General features: G+C 52.5%; 2 protein-coding genes across 14 annotated transcripts in view; one reads left to right on the plus strand and one right to left on the minus strand.

Moving 5' to 3' along the window:
• Positions 1–10,478, plus strand: part of LOC102014960 (cholesterol side-chain cleavage enzyme, mitochondrial) — a 51,153-nt gene extending 40,675 nt beyond the window's left edge. The window contains exons 3-11 of one of the 3 annotated variants that reach the window (XM_013519018.1): positions 750–855; positions 3,682–3,837; positions 4,925–5,124; positions 5,978–6,181; positions 6,520–6,680; positions 8,528–8,694; positions 8,980–9,058; positions 9,558–9,755; positions 10,117–10,478. In XM_013519018.1, coding sequence (XP_013374472.1) covers positions 3,716–3,837; positions 4,925–5,124; positions 5,978–6,181; positions 6,520–6,680; positions 8,528–8,694; positions 8,980–9,058; positions 9,558–9,755; positions 10,117–10,248 — 1,263 coding nt within the window. In that variant the 5' untranslated portion in view covers positions 750–855; positions 3,682–3,715 and the 3' untranslated portion in view covers positions 10,249–10,478. Of the gene's footprint in view, positions 1–518; positions 856–3,681; positions 3,838–4,924; positions 5,125–5,977; positions 6,182–6,519; positions 6,681–8,527; positions 8,695–8,979; positions 9,059–9,557; positions 9,756–10,116 lie in introns of those variants that run through there. The other 2 variants (XM_005393559.2, XM_013519017.1) reach the window with 2 other exon arrangements.
• A 1,326-nt stretch (positions 10,479–11,804) lies between these two features.
• Ccdc33 (coiled-coil domain containing 33) overlaps positions 11,805–18,453 on the minus strand; it is a 90,980-nt gene continuing 84,331 nt past the window's right edge. For 7 of the 11 annotated variants that reach the window (XM_005393560.2, XM_013519027.1, XM_005393569.2 and 4 more), the window contains 5 exons: positions 14,203–14,369; positions 13,768–13,869; positions 13,220–13,306; positions 12,789–12,902; positions 11,805–12,018 (listed from right to left, as the gene is read on the minus strand). In XM_005393560.2, coding sequence (XP_005393617.1) covers positions 11,890–12,018; positions 12,789–12,902; positions 13,220–13,306; positions 13,768–13,869; positions 14,203–14,369 — 599 coding nt within the window. In that variant the 3' untranslated portion in view covers positions 11,805–11,889. Of the gene's footprint in view, positions 12,019–12,788; positions 13,027–13,219; positions 13,307–13,767; positions 13,870–14,202; positions 14,370–18,453 lie in introns of those variants that run through there. The other 4 variants (XM_013519029.1, XM_013519035.1, XM_013519028.1 and 1 more) reach the window with 3 other exon arrangements.

The following is an 18,453-nucleotide window of genomic DNA, read 5'->3' on the forward strand; positions in this document are numbered from 1 at the left end:
AATTATAATAATTATTATGATAATCATAACAGCAGTACTCACCAATCATCACATTTTCAGAGAATATAGGATAGTTTTTGTCTGACAAGCAGAAAAAAAGTAGAACTCTAAAAGTCAGGGAGCTATGCAACAAATAATTTATAATCACACATATGGAAATAGCAGGGCCACAAAAAAGATGTCAGAGATAGTTGGCAAAGTGGCTATGACTTTCTCTTGGGCCCCTGCTGACCCCCAAGTCCGGGCTGTCCCATCTTGAAGGACGTCTGCCAGTGCCCGGATGCCTCTGCCAGGGACAGTAGGGGGTCTCAGCACATGTCAAGACAGCAAAGTATCTCTGAACCTGCTTGGGCTGGGCCTGGGGCCAGAAACTGCGGCCTCCCTGTCTTATGTTGCAGAGATTCTAGGCTGGACGTCAGGCCAGATCTGGGAGGGGCGGTGAGCTCAGGAGGAGGAGTGGTGAGGGCTTGCTTCCCCCTCAGCCTTGAGCCAGTGGTTATAATAAGCATGGCCACAGCTCAGGCCGGTTGCACCCTGGCAGGGTCTATTCCCCAGAGCCTGAGCTGGCAGTAGTGGGCACAGCATGCTGGCTAAGGGGTCTTCCTGGCATTCAGTGCTGGTCAAAGTCTGCCAGGCCTTCCTGGGCACCAGCAGGCAGGGCCTAGCAAATCACCCCAAGACGTTTGTTAGAGGCATGGCTGGCACCTCTGCCCACAGTCCTCGCCCCTTCCACGAGATCCCTTCCCCAGGTGACAATGGTTGGCTAAACCTGTACCATTTCTGGAGGGAGAAAGGCACTCACCACATCCACTATCGCCACGTCCAGAATTTCCAGAAGTACGGCCCCATCTACAGGTGAGCCTGGGGAAGGGTGGAGGCAGATGGGATGGGGCTGCGCAGCCTGCTGTGGGCTCCACACCCCCATCTTTCCAACGCTCGTGGACAAGGATGGGTCCTCCCTGCTCCCGGCCCAGAGACCTCAGCCTTCCCCAGGAGAACTGTATGTTAAGGGGTGTGTGTGCCGAAGAACAAGCCGCCTATTATCCCCAGGATAACTCACGAGGGAAGTTTGTTGGTCCCCTGGTCAGAGGCTCAGCTTGAGGCTCAGGCTCCCTGGGACCCTTTAGACCCCCTTCGTCTCCTCACCCCACGTGGCCTTGCATCTCCTCACCCCATGTGGCCTTGTGCTGTCCCCTGGCTTTGGGAAGCATCTGCCTTGCTTCTGCCAGCTGCGAGGCGATAACCTGTTCTCAGCTTAGCAGCATCCAAGTCAGTAGCCAGGAAGCCACTTCTGAGAGCAGTGTCTGGGGAGGGGAGGTGCTGCCTGTGGTGGCTGGGGGTGCGGGGATGGCTAGGAAGGCCAGTGGGTGAGTGACAGGGTCTTTAGCCACTCAAAGAGTTTCAGCAGGTGGTGGTGGGGAAGGTGTGTGTGTGTGTGTCTGTGTGCGTCTGTGTGTGTCTGTGTGTGTCTGTGTGTGCTGGGTTCTGTCCTGCTCTTTCTCTCCCATAGCCCTTTGATGTCCAGACTGCTTTTTTTCTTTTGCAGTAGCTTGGGGGCAAGGGAGTCCCAATCCCCACAACTGGGTTAGGAGAGGTGGCTCCTCCCGTGTCTCTGGTCCTATGTCCCCAGTGTCCCTAGTTACCCTGCTTCCTGCCCTTTTGCTCCTTCTCCATTTCCCACTCCAAGTAGGAGCCTTCCCTGGATTAACCGTCTGGTTCTTTTTTTTTTTTTTTTTTTGTCTTTTTGAGACAGGGTCTTGCTATGCAGTTCAGGCTGGCCTTGAGCTCACTTCATAGCCCAGGCTGGCCTCAAACTCGCAATGATCCTCCTGCCTCAGCCTCCCAAGTGCTGGGATTACAGGCGTGCACCACCACACCCAGCCTTAACAGTCTGTTTTTTGAACTGCTTTTCTCTGAGTTTTTGTCCTGTCCTTGAGGCTGGGGTTATGATGCTCATTTCATGATAGGGAATGATTAGGGTTAGACAGGGTTAAGCTAGGGTGAGCCACAGTTAGCCAGGGTTATCTAGTGTAAAGCAGGGCCAATCCAGGGCTGGAACCTGAATGATGTAATAACCAGGTCTGTGTGCCAGGATTAGGCTATAATTTACAGCTAGAGAGAATTAACTCCTGACCACACATGAGGAATTTAAAATAAAACTTTCGAGGCTCTCCCCTACACTACAAAGGCTGTTTCCATTGTTTTTCCTTGTGTGTTTTTCTTTCAATACTAGGAATTGAACCCAGGGCCTTCACACTGAGCTACATCCTCACCCTTTTTTATATTTTATTTGGAGCGAGGGTTTTGCTAAATCACTAAATTGCCCAGGCTGGATTCAGACTTGGGACCTTCCTGCCTCAGCCTCTCAGAGTGCTGGAATTACTGGCATGTAACACCATGCCTGCCTTATGTTCCTATTCTTTATATTTACTTGGGTGATATCTGAGTACTGCAGCAGCTGAGAGTATGGATAAACCAGGATTTTAAGGCAGCCATAAACAGAACTGAGCCTGCCTGGATGTTTTCTCTTAGACTCAGGCTGGGGTGGCTCTCTCATTGCAGGCCTATTGCTGAGCTCAGATCCTTTTGCCTTGGGCTAGGTTCCCAGAAGTGGGATGGCACAGATAGCAACCCAAGGCCTTGAAGCCCAGGTTGGGGGATAGAGAAACACAGAATTTTCTAGAAGGTATAAACAAGTCAAGGCCAAGGCTTGGGCAGGCGAGCCCAGACCTTGTGGCTCTATGATGAAAGCAGCACTGAGGTGGGGAGGGGAGAATGGGGGAGGGGGAGGGGAGAAAGACGGAGGGCACACTTGGACCTGCACGGGTCCCTTTTTAATATTTTGCCTTAAAATATATCAATTAACTTTTCTTAGCAAAAAGCAGATGTAAAAAGTAGATTTTTCTTTTTCTTCCCTTTCCTTTCTTCCTCTCCCCTCCCTCGCATCCTCTTTCCTTCTTTCCTTCCCTCCGATCTTTTCCTGCCCTCCTTCCTGCTGTCTCTTTTGCTTACATAGAGGTGCACTGCCTTACAGTTCTGGAGCTGGAAGCCAGGGGCTGCTGGCTTGGGCTGCTCTCTGTGTGGCCTCTCTCCTGGGCTGTGAGATGCCAGCGTGGCCCTGCTTTCACACAGCCAACCCTGTGCAGGTCAGGACTCTGTCAATTGCTTCTCGAGCCCCTCACCCACAGTGTCTATGCTGGGGGTCTGATGTTTTGTTGCTGGTTTAGTTCAACAGGCGTGAAGCGCTCTGCGGGACTCCTGGGGAGAGTGACCACTCCCACAGTGACAGTCCTAGAAGGGACGGGCTGGCCTGGGACACTCACCTGCCCAGCTGGCAAGTCACTGCTGGGTGCCCTCTGTGGGGTGACACACATGGTGCCACCGCCCCAGCTCCGTGGGCTGCTGAGAGGCTGGGGTCCCCGGACAGCGACACAGGAAGGGCAGTATGGGACGGGAGACCGGACCACCTGCGGGAGGCCAGGGGTGACAGCAGCGATCATGAGGCTGTCCCTCACAGGAGGCTTGGCAAAGGTTCCATCTGTGTTAGCACCTCCATCCGCCCTGTTGTATGGAGACTGGGAGTGCTGGAGGGCTTGGTCCACACCCAGAACGCTGTGGCCCCGCTGGGCAGCTGTTGGGGCCCTCTCAGACCCCGCCCACAGCCCCTCTCCTATCTCCCAGGGAGAAGCTCGGCAACGTTGAGTCAGTTTATATTATGGACCCTGAGGATGCGGCTCTGCTGTTCAAGTGTGAGGGTCCGTACCCGGAGCGCTACCTCATCCCCCCCTGGGTGGCTTACCACCAGCACTACCAGAGGCCCCTTGGTGTCCTGCTCAAGTGAGTCCCACAGATCCCCGGGCTGGAGGCCATGGTGGGGGAGGGGAGAGGCTGGGGGTCAAGTCCCTGTCATCCTCCTGCCACCAAAGGGTGGAGGAAGGTGATGACGGTGACAGGAAAATGTCAGGCTCTGCATGAATAACTCAAACTCTTGCAAGGCTCCCAGCTATTGCTTTAGTCAGCCAGTCCCATCTGACTGAGCACCAGATGTGTGGCAGGCCTGGGGTCACATGTCCGAGGTACCGTGACAAATGAGGCTGGGCCCTGCCACCTTAAGTACCACATGATCTAAAGGGGCTGAGAGGAACAGAGAAGCCAGTGCAGGGATGTAGGCTGGATACTGTTGCCTACCCACTTGGTCATTGAAAACGGAAAAGGCGATGCTGTCGAGCGTTAGCCAGGCCAGGGAGCCACTGAAATGCTCACCACTGCTGATCGAGTGGTGGAGAGAAATACTTATATTTTAAAGTTACCCTTTGGGAGCAAGTCAGGTGTGATGGTGCACACATGTAGTCCCAGCACTCTGGGAGACTGAGGCAGGAGGATTGCAAGTTTGAAGCCCGCATGAGCAACTTAGTGACTTAGCAAGAAAGATGCCGTTATAAAATAAAAAATGAAAAAAGGGGCAGGAGCTGTAGCTCAGGGTGAAGGCCCTGAGTTCAGTCCTCAGTACTGCTAAACACACACACAAACAAACAAAACATGAGCCATGATTAAGCAGTTCTGAGTCTCTGAAGTCCCCCTACCACAGTGAATCCTGGGACACTTTGAGAAGTGCAGAGGAAGAGAGGCCCATTTTGTCCGTGGAGGAGAGCAAAAAGGTGATCTCGGAGGGGCCGTTGGTGGTGAAGGTGAGCAAGGGCTGGGACGAAGGAGGAGGGAAGAGTTTTAGGGTCGCAGCAGCAAGAGCAGCGGGAATAGAAGTCAGCCAGAGCTGTGTCCTTGATCTCTTTGTCCCTTGTCTCCTCGGCCCAGGAGAGAGCACAGGTACCAGGTTCTTGGGCTCGGGCTCAGCCCTGGAAAGCCCTGTCAACCCCCTGGCACTGGCCAGGCCGGGATCTGCGACCGTGGGCCTGTATTTTCCCAGGAAGTCAGAAGCCTGGAAGAAAGACCGTGTGGTCCTGAACCAGGAGGTGATGGCCCCTGAGTGCATAAGGAACTTTGTGCCCCTGCTGGAGCCGGTGTCCCAGGACTTCATCAGCCTCCTACACAGGCGCATCCAGCAACAGAACTCTGGGGAGTTCTCAGGGGACATCAGTGATGACCTGTTCCGCTTTGCCTTTGAGTGTAAGGGTCTTGTGCCACCTGGCAGTGGGTCTGGGGGTTGGCGGGGCCAGAGTTCATCCTCTTAGCTCAAGACCTAGCGCAGCCCCTGCTGAAATGGCAGGCCTGGCTTCTGGGAGGAGCTGCTGGACACATCTGCCACCACCAGCCACCCATGGGGTAGTGGTGTCCCCCGAATCTGGTATGAATCCTGGGGAGAGGGGAGTGATCCAAAAAGCATGGGTCCCCTTTGCCATCATCCCTCAAAAGTCAGAGCCTGGCTTAGTCCTTCATTCTGCAAGTTTCCCTGCTCTGGGAAACAGACCTTTGAAGTCTGGGAACAGAGAGGAGGGTTGGGTGGTTAATTGGAGCTGGGTGTTGAAGGCTGTGTAGCAGTTATCCAGGCTAGGTGAAGAGGTCAGGCAGCTTGGGCAGGGCGAGCAGCATTTGTATATGGCTTGATGGAGATCATTGGTCACTGCAGGAGATTTAGGGTGCTCTGGGCTTGCTGTAAAATCAGCATTCAAATTTCTCACCTGGTAGGTGAAAAAACTTGAGGTTGTTGTGGCATCTTAGGTGCTGCCGGACTAGTATTTAATGGGCAGTCTCTCTTGCGGGCAGGGTAGGCAGAGTGGGGCAGTAGCTGAGCTCTCTCCCCACCAAGGAGCACCTCCTCTCAGCCTCTTATGTGCCCTTCAGGGGTGCTGGGCGGTGGCCAGAAGAGCAACCTACTGCTTCCTGTAGAGGACCTTGCTCTTTCTTCCCTAGAGGAAGCTGGGCTTGTGGAGAGTGCTGGGTGTGGTGGCGAGGGGTACAGAGGCTCTGGGGCACCAGGGCTGGAAGGGACTGCTAAGTGTCAGTGACTCCATCCCTGCAGCCATCACCAACGTCATATTTGGGGAACGGATGGGGATGCTGGAGGAGGTGGTGGACGCTGAGGCCCAGAGGTTCATCAATGCCATCTACCAGATGTTTCACACCAGTGTGCCCATGCTCAACCTGCCCCCGGATCTCTTCCGGCTCTTCAGGACCAAGACCTGGAGGGACCATGCGGCTTCGTGGGATGTGATCTTCGATAAAGGTGAGGGCCAGGACCCTTGGGTGGCTGAGACTGGGGAAGGTCAGGTGAAGAAGGGTGACAGGGAGGTGTGAAGTTAGTGTCCCCTTTGCCCCTTATACCCGCGTGACCTTGGGCAAGTGACTGTCTGTCTGCCCTTGTTCCTTTCTCTGGAAAACAGGTGGTATCACATACCTCACAAAGTTGTGGTCAAAAATTATGCAATACAAAGGGTTTGGTACAGATTAAGTGCTGGGTAAAACGGCAGCCTATAGAGCACCTCCACTCCCTGAGACGGCCACAGCCTCCCTCCTTGCTGCTGCAGGGCCTCATACCCCGGTGTCCTTTGTCCCACCCTACAGCCAACACGTACACCAAGAACTTCTACTGGGACTTGAGACAGAAGCGAGACTTTCAGAACAAGTATCCCGGCATCCTCTATAGCCTCCTGGGCAGCAACAAGCTGTCCTTCCAGAACATTCAGGCCAACATCACCGAGATGTTGGCAGGAGGTGTGGACACGGTGAGTGGCGGTGGGCACATCGTGGGCCTCTCTGTGACCACATGTGCTGTCTGACGCCCCGATGTTTAAGGGGGTTGTGCCCAGGTGGGTTCTGCATCCTCTCCCTGGACACCAACTCAGGAAGGTGAGGTCAGAGGGTGCCCACTGGGCAATGTTGGAGGCTGGTCGCCAGATTTTTCAGTGCCTGTGTGAAGGAAGTGACTGGGGTACACTTTCCCTGGGTACCCACGTGGGGCCATGGCCCATGTCACCAGAACTCTGATTCTAGACCATTTATACTATGTGGGGCTGGCACTGTGCCCTCCTGGTCACCATGCTGCTCAGCATGGCAAGAGAGGTGACTTTGACCCAGCACAGGAAAGGTAAAAATGCAACATTCAAAAGTTATATCTCTCCTGAATGTGTATTGCTTACTCACTAATGTACAGCCGAAAAATCCTTAAGTCAAAACGTCCTAAGTCAAGACTGTCTATATGTGTTTTATGGGACATAAAGACTCCAGAAAGAAAAAGAGATTCAAAAACAAGCAAACCTGAGGGCTTTTGTGCTCAGCAGTGAGACCCAGGTTCCCCATGGAGTCTTTTATTTTTTTTCAGACAGGCTCTTGCTGTGTAGTTCAGGCTGGCCTTGAATTCACTATGTGGCCTAGGCTGGCCTTGAACTTGCTTTTCATGCACACAGCCTCATTTACTGCTTGCCGAGAACACGGTGAAATATGTCACTGTCATCCTCTTTCTTCTTAGATGAGGAAATGGAGCCACAGACAGGTTAAATAACTTGGCCAAAGTCACACAGCTAGTAACTTAGTTAACTACTTTATTAAATGGGTCCCTTCCTAGCGCCTACCCAGCGGGAGACCTGGGAGGTAGGTACTGAACTAAACACACGCTTGCAGTGGTGTCTTGAAGAAGCTTGCCTGGATTCCTGTGTGGGGAGGGAATTCCAGGCAGGGAAGCTAGTGTGGGGAAGATTTCTGGGTCTTGGGAGCTGTGTGCAGCCCTGTGGAACCAGAGACCAGGCGTGTGCTATGCGGGGACCACTCACAGTGCTGCAGGCAGTTCTGGGGAGGGCTTCAGACCTCCGTTGGAAATCTAGAGGTGCTGGGGAGCAGGCAAGAATTCACAGCTGAGAACGGAAGTTGTGTGGCTGTTTTTCATCATTGCCTCTCTTGGGAGGATGGAAAGGTATCCAAGCTTCCTGGGAAAGATAAAGTGCTGACCATCTGTGTCCCAGCCCCAGAGGGAGGGTGCTCCCAGCTGGGGCCCCAGGTGAGACCTCTCTGTCACCTTGGAGGAATCTGGGAGTGTGGTATTTGAGGGCCACTGGTCACAAGCCCTGGGGTTATGTTGACATTGGCTGGTCTGTCTCTGGAATTCCCACACACTATTTGCAATCCAGACAGAAGTTCCATCTGCCGTCTGGCTTTGGGACCTGTGAGCCCCTCTCTAAACTCTGCTGGGGTTGGGGGTTCTGGCTGGAAGTGGGTGGCTGTTGGAAAGAGTTCAGGAGAAAGGGCAGCTGTGGGAGAGATGACCCTCCTGGAGGCAGGATTGGCTTCTGAAGGCACCAGGAGTCCTTTGAAAGAAGAGGGCACTGCCAGGCGCTGATGCTCTGTAGCCGGGAGATGGATGGGGGCTGGAGACAGGGACAGTGAGATCGCCTTCTTGGATGTTTGCTTTTCACATTCTGCTTTGCTTCTGCACATGATGTCTTGGAGAGGGAGGCAAAGTTCGGTGGGGGTGGGGGAGAGGTTCTTGGAAGGGAGAATTCTGCATCGGCCAGGGACCTCAAAGTGCCCAAGTGACAGGCCTGGCTGGTCTCTGTGCCCCTCCCTCCCTCCCTGCCAGACATCCATGACCCTGCAGTGGCACCTGTACGAGATGGCGCGCAACCTCAAGGTACAGGACATGCTTCGGGCTGAGGTGCAGGCGGCCCGGCGCCAGGCCCAGGGGGACATGACCAAGATGCTGCAGCTGGTGCCACTGCTCAAGGCCAGCATTAAGGAGACGCTGAGGTGAGCCCCCACCCACCGCACCCCACGGTGCCTCCCTGCCTGTTCCCCACCCTGGCTGGGGCCGAGGGAGGGGTCCAAGGAAGGGCTGTCAGATGTCAGACTAGGACGGCTGGGAGTCTGAAGCAACGACCGGGAAGGCAAGGAAGAAACAGAGTCTGGTAGTCTTCAGATCCCCAGGGCTGTGCTGGGGCCATGCTGGGGCCTTGCTGGGGCAGGACAGGGTGGAGAATCTGGCTCGTGTCCTAGCCTTGGGGCTATCCATTTCTGAGTGTCTTCTTCCCCTAGGCTGCACCCTATATCCGTGACCTTGCAGAGATATCTTTCGAGTGACTTGGTTCTCCGTGATTATTTGATTCCAGCCAAGGTAGGGGCTGATGAGAGCTGCAGGTTCTGCCAGTCAGACAGAGGCAGCAGGGGGCAGATGAAAAAGGCTGCAGTTGTGACAGATGGTGGCTACAGGCTCTGTCTTGCTTCCTTGTGGGTCCTGGGGGGACAGCTCTTAGTGGCAGCAGTCTGAGTTTGAAGGAAGAAGAGCAGGGGTGGTGCGGACGGTGGGTAATGTTGTTGCCAAGTTGCTGATGCTCAGAGTTTGGAAGTAGATCTCACCATCTGCCCGGACCCTGATGGGACACATGAGGGGCAGGAAGACCCCTTGATATCCCAGCCTGGTTTTTTCAACCACTTCATTTCCTGGGAGAGAGGCTCGGGGGGCGGGCAGGAGTTGATTCAAGGTCACATAGTGAGCAGAATGTCAATGTCCTGACCTGGGTACCTGGGTACCTGGGAGCAGGGCTAGGAGTGGGAGCACAGGGGCCTGGGGAAGCTGGGTGTCTTGCTCAGGCCTCTGGCCACCTTGTCCTCAGACACTGGTGCAGGTGGCCAACTATGCCATGGGCCGGGAACCCAGCTACTTCTCCAACCCCATCACTTTCAACCCAACGCGGTGGCTGGACAAGGACAAGAACACCACCCACTTCCGGTACCTGGGCTTTGGCTGGGGTGTGCGACAGTGTCTGGGCCGGCGGATTGCAGAGCTGGAAATGACCATTTTTCTCATCTATGTGAGTGGGACTTGGGGACATTTGGCCATAGGAGATCCCCTGGTCATTGTGAAATCACCAACCTGCAAGAGGGTGCAGGGCTGCAGCATATTTTCTCCCTAGTTCCCAGCTATTCCTCTCCTGGGCTGACCCATGTGTCACCCACTGGTGTCTCCAGGCCATCATGAAAGGGAGTGGGGTAGGGGAGGGGTGTTATGGCCTTATTAAGGTCAAGGCCTAAACCCAGGGTACAGGTGTATTTAAATGAGGAGCTGGGCCTGCAGCCCTTGGGCTCCCCAAGGATGCGGATGAGTAGTGCATGAGCCCAGCCTGGGGAGATGGTCCTCCACCCCTTCCCTAAACCCACCTCATCCATCCTCAGGTGCTGGAGAACTTTAAGATTCAATTGCAACAGTTCACAGATGTGGGTACCAAGTTCAACCTCATCCTCACGCCCGAGCAGCCCATCTACTTCATCTTCCTGCCCTTCAAAAAGGACACTGCCCAGGCATGATCACAGAGGGTGGCCCTGACCCCTACCACCAGGCAGCGGTTGTGTGGGCAAATGGCTGAGTGGGCATCACCGGGCCTCACATCTGCAGTCCCATGTCCCCAGTCCCTCAGGGCAGGTGGTTTGGCTCACTGGTCACCTGCCCCAGCTCAGTGGAGCCCTCCCCTCCCCTCCCCTCCAGCCCACTCTTCCCCATCTTCTGCTCTGGGAAGACAATAAATGCCTGAACTATGGGAGTGTCTTTGTTTCCAATGGACCCTATGGTGCTTGTCACACCCTCTTGCAGACTGGGGCATGCAGGCGGGACCTGATGTGACCGCCCACCCACAGCAGCTCAGGCTGCTGGGGCCAGGGGCAGGCTGAGAGGAGAGGGCTAGTGTCACCGTGCAGGACAGGCATCAATGACAGTCCTGTGGAGAGGTGGGGAGGTCTGAGGAGGTGGGGAGGTTCCCTTTGAGGATAGGGTGGCTTGGGCCAGTCCTACCCTCTTGGATGGGACACTCAACAGTGCGTGACTTTGCTGAACTCAGGTGGGGGTCCCCTGTGAGGTCAGAAGGGGCTGGTATGAGGCACTTGGCCCCAGGACAGGGGCCAGCATACTTACTCCACCTCCTGACCCTGCTCAGGGTTTGCCCATGCCTCCTGCCTGGCTCCAGGGAGCCAAGTCCCTTGTTCAAGCTCTAGGCAGTAGACAGGGGACCTGAGCAGTTTCCCGCACATTATTTGGACTGTATGACCCTGTCTCTGTCCAGGGCCCTTAAGTCCCTGAATTTCTCAACTCTGGCTCAGAGCAGATGCCAGCCCCTTGTTGGCCCCTGGTCCCCCAGGTCTAAGTGCTATAGGTGGGCAGGGGATAGTAGCCCAATCAGCTTGGCCTCTTCTACAAAGATTCTGCAAGGTCTGGGTCATCTCTCACAGCCTTCTACTTTTCCCCACCAGGCGCTCCTCCCTCCCTTTTGTCTTTTTCTCTCCTTCCTGCTTTCTTTCTCTTCTTTGGGTCTGAGTCATCTCTGGCTCAGAAATGTCAGTGCTGGAAAGAGAAAGACACCCAGCTCTGTGTGGGATACATGAAGAAACTGGTTCAGAGAGACTCGGAGTTATCTGAGGTCACACTGCATGCTTGCAGCCAGAACCTCAGCCTGCTGACTGTCAGTGAGGGCCCTGCCTCCTGGCCCTGTCTGCTTTCCTGTCCGTGGCCACATTTGGACACAGCCCTGGTGAAGCGGGTATTTCACATGATGATCTCCTCTCCCTTTACAAGAGACAGATGAAACACTCAGGAGAAAGGATTTCAGGTGTGACGGATGCTGGGGGCAGGTGGGTAGTCCTGGACTCCCTCCCATCTCCTAAAAGGATGGCCTTATTCCTCCTGGAGGCCGGGAAGGGGCTTGTCTCCCTGGTTCTTCTTCTCATCAACCTTCTGGTCCATTATAGCCTTGGCTTAGCTCCTGGGAAAGGCAGGAGGTGGTAAGGCTGTGGCCAAGTGCTGGGGATCAGAGTGGGGTCTGGGAGGAGGCAGCAGGGCCAGGGCCGTTCTGCTACAGGAAAGAGAACGTTTGTTGAGCTTAAGCATTTAATAAAGTCTTCTTTAGGGGTGGGGTGATTCTGCCCAGTGCACAGGGAAGGAGGAGGCCTGCGCAGGGCTCAGGTCTGCTGGAAGCTGGAGGTCTCCACCTGGGTGTCTGAAGGCCAGCTGGCCTTGGGGTCTGACTTGGGCAGCGAGACTTCCTGCTTTGAGGGCTGCTTGAGGTTGTTGGCATGGGTCGAGACATTCTGTGGGAGACAAGGTGGGCATGTGAGCGTACTCCCATTCCCAGGGGTGACCTCTTCAAGGGCATCTTGCCCAGCCAGACACACCTCTGGGATCCACCGCCCATAATTTCTGGAAGATTCCTCAAGCCATCTGATCACAGCAGATGACACCTAATTTCTCCGTGAGTCCTTGGGCCCCGAGGGCTTGCAGGTGGTTTCTGTGTCCCTATCAGTCCCCGTGTCCTTGTAAGGCCCTTTCTAGGTGTTTGGAGCCTCAGCCATGAGCAAAATACTGAGGGCCAAGAGCAGAAGTCAGGGCCTTTGGGTTGGGGTGAGGGGTGGTGTGCACAGGCCTGTCTGGTCCTGGAAAGCTGCCAAGATGACACCCGCCTCAGCTGTGTGGGGGCAAAAGGGCAGGTGGTAAGGGGAGACTCTTGAGCACAGTGAGTTTGGTAAGCGGAGGCTACTGCTACTCTGTCCATGAACACAGCCAATCCTAGATTACAGGCAGTGACAGACAGAACATTCTAGAAGTGCCTGTGTGCGCCACCCCTCACCCAGTCTATCTCTTCCTGGACTTTCACAACATATGGGGGAAGGGGTCCCTGTTCTCCCAGATGGGTGGGGTAACTGAGACCAAGTGACAGCTTTAGTTGGTAGCAGAGCAGCAGCTGAGCTCAGGACTTCTGCTCTCAGCCCATGGATTGGCCCTCCAAGTTCTTCTCAAGCCCAGTGGCTTAGGGAGGGGGCCCCGGTCCTACCACCTGGACCCCAGGAATGGGGTCACTCACAGGCTGGTCTGTGACGAGGAGGTTTGGGGGGCGCCCGAAGCCATGTTCTTGCTCCTGCAGCCGCGTGGCCAAGTTCTGCTTCTCTCGGCCCCATCGTCGGGCTGAGTCCTCTAACTGCAGACATGGACAGGAGCAGTGGGAAGACCCGTGGGCCCTGGGGCCCATCAGGATCTGGGCCTGCCTGCGTGGCAGAGAGCAAAGCTCCTGGCAGCTTGGGCCTGACACCTTCCTAAGAGACCTGGGGGGTTTAGGGGCAAGGGTGACAGAGAGGGAGATTAAACAGCCAGAGAGAAAGGGAGGATCTTCTCTGTACCCTGACAACAGTCTGGTCACAGACTGAGTCTAAACTGGTCAACACTGAACCCTGACTTTGTCACAGACAGTGACAGTGGGCCTGGGCCCAGCTTGACCCACCCCTCCACCTTACCCACCTGGCTTTCCAGGGACAAGATCCGGCTCTGAGCCTGCTCCAGCTTGGCCATGAGGTTAAATTTGTCTGTAGTACTGGCAAGGAGATCCTGTGGGCAGAACAGAAGCTTGTATTTGGTCCCAGCTGGGGCAGTGACCCCAGGAATTTGGGAAGCTGCAAGGTCCTGGAGGAGAGACCAGCCAGGTCTGAGTGCAATCAGCTCCTGGAAGCAGCACCCTCCTTTGAAGTTCTAAGTTTTCTTCACAGCTGTTTCCTCTGCAGATTTGGGGGAACCACACTGTTTTAATGTAAAAGACATCAAAGAGCTCCCCATAATGCCTAAGAGAGAGTCAAGCAGGGAGTCTTTGTGCAGAGTGAAGTCCGGAAAGCCAGGGCTCCATCTCCATGTTTTCCCTGGATGTCCATCATTGGGGCTTCCAAAGGGAGCCCACCTCCCACAAGTCCTGTCCTATGCGCCCCACCCCACCTGCTCTGATTCCAAGCAGCCTGTCATTGGATGTGTCCAGCACCTGGAGCAGCCTGGGTAGAGGAGGAGCCTGGGACACCCACCTGTGCAGGCAGGGTCTCTGTGTACTTGTAGTGGCCTGGGCCATCTGCCTTTCGCATCCTCTCTGCCAAGTCTCCACCTGCTCCCAACTCCCTGGGGTCCACCTGGGATGGGGAAAAGGGCTCTCCAGGCCTGCACCAATCCCAGGAAATGCTCTGGAATGGAGCTCCAAGAGGCTTGTGTGGGTCCAGCTGGGAACCAGGGGTCAAGGGTCAGGGGTCAAGGGTCAACCAGGGGCTTGCTTTCTCCTAGGATGATAGGCGAGAATCAAAGTGAAGTTCAAATGCATGCATTCCCAGGAGCTCCAGGCATATCGGTGAGCCTGGGAAGTCCAGCTCCAGACCTGGATCTTCAACTTGGATTGTGCTGTGGGTGATTTTGGGCACCTGGTGACCGCTGCAGATGGGTCCAGGTCAAGCCATGCTGGCGGCTCTTACCGGCAGGGCCTGCTGCTGCAGGATGATAGGGGCTGATTGGTGGTGGTTCTTTTCCAGCTCAGCCCGTAGCCTTGAGTTTTCTGCCAGCAACACTGAGTAAAGGTCGACAGGCAGGTTCTCTCCAGTGGAACCCAGTTGGAGGCCAGAGGCTGAGGGCATGGAGAAAGCTGTGAACATAGCCACAGATGTTTGTGAGATGGGCTTTGCTGCCTCCATGTCCCTGTCCTGGTTGACCCCAGCCTTTTGCTCCTTACTGCTCCTCCTCTGCTCCCAAGCCATCGATGGCTCCCTACTGCCAGTGGAACCAGGCCCACAATCCTATGGCTGTCCTCCTAGCCTATTTAGAATTGGACTGAAACATTTTACCTTTCCTTCTCCCCAACCATTTGTCCTCTGTATATTTCAGGTCATCCCTTCTCTCTTGCCTCCCTCTCTCTGCTCCTGGCATTCTTTTTCCTCCCTGGGCCTTTGCCTAGTTGTGGCCCTCCCTAGACACTTTGACCCAGGTTCCTGGGGACCTAAGGGTCTCTGTGGTTTTTTTTTTTCTTTCTTTCTTTGTCTTTTTGAGACAGGGTCTCGCTATGCAGTTCAGGCTGGCCTTGAGCTCACTTTGTAGCCTAGGCTGGTCTCGAACTCGCAAAGATCCTCCTGTCTCAGCCTCCCGAGTACTGGGGTTACAGGTGTGTGCCACCACGCCTGGTTCTTTCCTAAGGGTCTCTGAAAGACAAGTCAGGCTTTCATTATTTACTAATGGCTTTCAGACCCCCCAGTCCCCCCAGCAGAGGGGGCTGAGCACAGAGCTGTAAAGGCCTCACAAGGGACATGCACGGCCTCACAAAGAACATGAAAAATTACTGATTACTCCCCCTCTTGTCCTTTCCATCTGCATCGTTCAGCATTCTAGACACTCCCTGAAACTCCCCGAAATGTATCGTTCCTTTCTTGTAAGTTTCCTAAAGTTTCTATAGTTTCTCGGAAGACTGCTTCACAAAGACTTCGCTTGCCAAGCGGGATGTGGCTTTTTGGCTTAAAAGCTGCTCTCACCCATGGTTTGCTGCTGATCTAATCCTACCCTGCGTGGAGGCTCTCAGTCAGTTGCTGGCCAGCTAATAAAGGCTCATTCTTAAATCTCAATTGGCGATCCGTGTGTTTTGGTGTTTGTCAGTTGGTACCTTGGTTCGGTTCTGAGTCCAGAACATTTGGAGTTCCACTGAGATCCCCTACAGGGGGCACTACCAAGCCGGATCACTTTACCCCTGGCAGCCACCTGTCAGGGGCCTCCCGAGAAGACGTGCCTCAACCCCAACAGGCTTCCCTGCCTAGGGTAAAGACTAAATTATTTCTATTAGACTCGGATCCGTTTGTCTTACCGGTAACAGTTTGTTTATTTGTTTGTGGGGTGCCCCATTTGGATCTCCCGGACAGACGGCAGACGTGCCTTTAAGTGCCGGAGAGACTTTTGGTTTTGGTTTCTGTTTGTCTTGTTGTTGTCTGTTTTTGTTCTGTTTGTCCCAATGGGTCAGTCTGCTTCCGTGTCACTTAGGTCGCTTTAATGTGTGCTAAACCACTTTTCCGACATTTGGGGACTTCCCGGGATATTCTGCAGGCAGATCCTCTTTTGAGGGGGCCCGGCCTCCGGACCCCCTAGCCCTTTCCTGAATGGCTGGGCGCCCCAGCTGAGTTCAGCTCTCACCATCTGGGGGAGGCTAAGACCTGGAGGCCTGGGAGGCCTGGGCCAGGAAGGACAGACAGAGTTCTAAACCTCCAACTGGGTAAGATCTTAATTGGCTTCCAATCTTTCCCGAGGCTGGGCTGGCTTGGGAGAGAGCTCAGTTGCTAGCTCTCCAGTTTGTTAGGCCCCCAGACCTGGGTGGCAGTTTCGGTTTCTGCCCTCTCTGGGAGCCGGGAGAGGGGCATGAAGCGGGCGCTGCAGGCGCAGTGCATCCTTCACCCTCCCAGGGGGAGCTGAGAGAGGGGCGAGTTAGTCTTTCTGGCGAATGCTGAGAAAGAATTTGGCTTTTCGTTTGTTGCGTTTCAAGCCAGTCTCCAATTTGAATTGGCAGAACGAGTTGGAGGAAAACTAAATTATCTTTCCAGGGATTTTGTCCTGTCTGTTTGTCTGTTTGAATTGTTTGTTCTATGCGCTTGTGTTACTTGGTGTGTCCGCTTCCTCAGGTTACAATTGAATCTGCTGCTTGGGTGGGAGGGGCCCTGATCACCCTCCTCTGGCCTTTTCTACCCCTGGGAGTTGTTTACTTGCAAGCTTAAAAAGATCCTGACCCTCGCGGGGTCACTGCTATTATGTCAAACTATTTCTGCTACGGGGACTGTTATGCTCCTACAGGCAGCCTTTCCCCCAGCCTGTAGCAGACTCAGATGAAGGAGTCTCCTCCTCAGGTTTCATCCCAGTCTTGCCTCTCTGGCAGGCTGCTGTGATGAAGCTGGGAGGAAACCCTCATTCTGCAACTGAAGAACTTCAAATCCCCTCCTTTTAGAGTAAACTCAGCTTCTATCAGTTTGCTAAAAGCAGTGTTTGAGATTCACCTCCCCACCTGGGGTGATTGTCAACGGATGTTAACTTTGATTTCTCCAAAAAAGAAGGATTTCTTAAAGTTGATTGAGAAACAAATGAGATTAAATACAGGAAAAATCATCAGGCTTCAAAAAGGGGCTTCTTTCTGTAGCTGGTCATCTCACTGACCTACAAGGTGGCAACAGTGTCACAAGCTGCAAAAAGTAAAAGGTATTGCAGAGATAAACTTGTCCCAGCTGACAGAGATTGCAAAAATTCGTTTCATGATAGGGAAGATAAAAAATAAAAGTTTAAGCAAGAGCACTTAAAAGAAGGTCTGAGTACGTGACAGTGTGTGTGTGCACGTGACTAAGCTGAAAACTACTTTAAGGGACATAAAAGTTGCTGGTATTCTGAAGACAGAATAAAATATAAACATATATTAATTACAGGTAAAAGAGTTTTATTTTTTCCAAATTCTTTTTATAATAGATCTCTGCTAAGTGACCTAACCAAAAAAGGAAAAAATAAAGTTCTGACTACTTATAATTACAAACTTATAATTCGGTATGGCCAAAACTATATTTGAGTGCACTCTAAGTTTATAAGTAAATTGTCTTGTATATGTGTTTTGTTTGTTTGTCTCTCTGTCAGATCTGTAAAGAGCTGTTTTACTTGAGCTCAACAAATTTCTCTTTTTGTATTTTTTTGATTTTTGAGGTAATTGTCTGTAATCTAATTTGGCTTATATGTAAATATTATCTAAATTAAAGATTTGCTTCTACCACGTTGCCGGCTGGTCAAAATTATGTCAAAATTGGTTTTATAAATATATAAATATTGTTTTATGTATTATGATTTGAGAGTCTCTCATTGTATAAAAACTGACATGTCAAATTCTGATTGGATGTTCATAAAACATAAAAAATGGGTTAAGATAATTGAATAAAAATCCCTTGGGTGGAGAGAGATTGTTAGATAGGACTCCAATTGATAAATAAAAAAGCAGCTGCCTGGAATAACAACCAGTTTTTGTTCATTAATAAGGAGCCCTGATAATCTCCATAGCTTTATGGGAGACACAACGATATATATTGTTCAAAATATATTATTGTGATACGTTTATAGTGATCATTGTCAGAAGGTTAAAAAGATAGTGACATCTTGTTATTGCTAATTTCATGGTGTATTAAATATATTTGTGCCTTCAAAATGTACAGTATTCTAAAATATAAAACTGGAACTGTTTACATAATGTTAGACATCTGCCTTTTCTCTTGTGCTCCAGATATTTATAATAAGAGGTTCATGGGTCAACAAAACGTTATGTGGTATATATACTATGTATATGCCACTACATTTAGAGATGCTTAGATATAACTACATGATTGTTGTCTGTTAACATTCCACAGAGATTCAACTACTAGAACATCCATAATTGGTAGAAAAAATAATAGTTCTCTGGTTATACTTTATATTTCAAGGTACTTGCAATGTAATGTCATTAACATTTTCTGCTGGATGTTTAACAACTGAGGTTTGGAGACCAAAAATTAGAGAGATAAATTGGGCTAAGAAGACACCAATATTTTGGCCAAAGCCCTCCAAGGTCAAATAGGACTCAGGACATAAGAGAACCTCTGCTGCCACATCACGCAACTTGGCTGAGTCCCTGATTTTCTGCTCAAGGAGGTTATGGGACCACAGAGAAAAATGATTATAATGTGCCTAAGGAGAGT

The sequence above is a fragment of the Chinchilla lanigera genome, unplaced genomic scaffold (assembly GCF_000276665.1).
Source record: "Chinchilla lanigera isolate Chin_1 unplaced genomic scaffold, ChiLan1.0 scaffold00049, whole genome shotgun sequence".
NCBI classification, from domain to species: domain Eukaryota; kingdom Metazoa; phylum Chordata; class Mammalia; order Rodentia; family Chinchillidae; genus Chinchilla; species Chinchilla lanigera.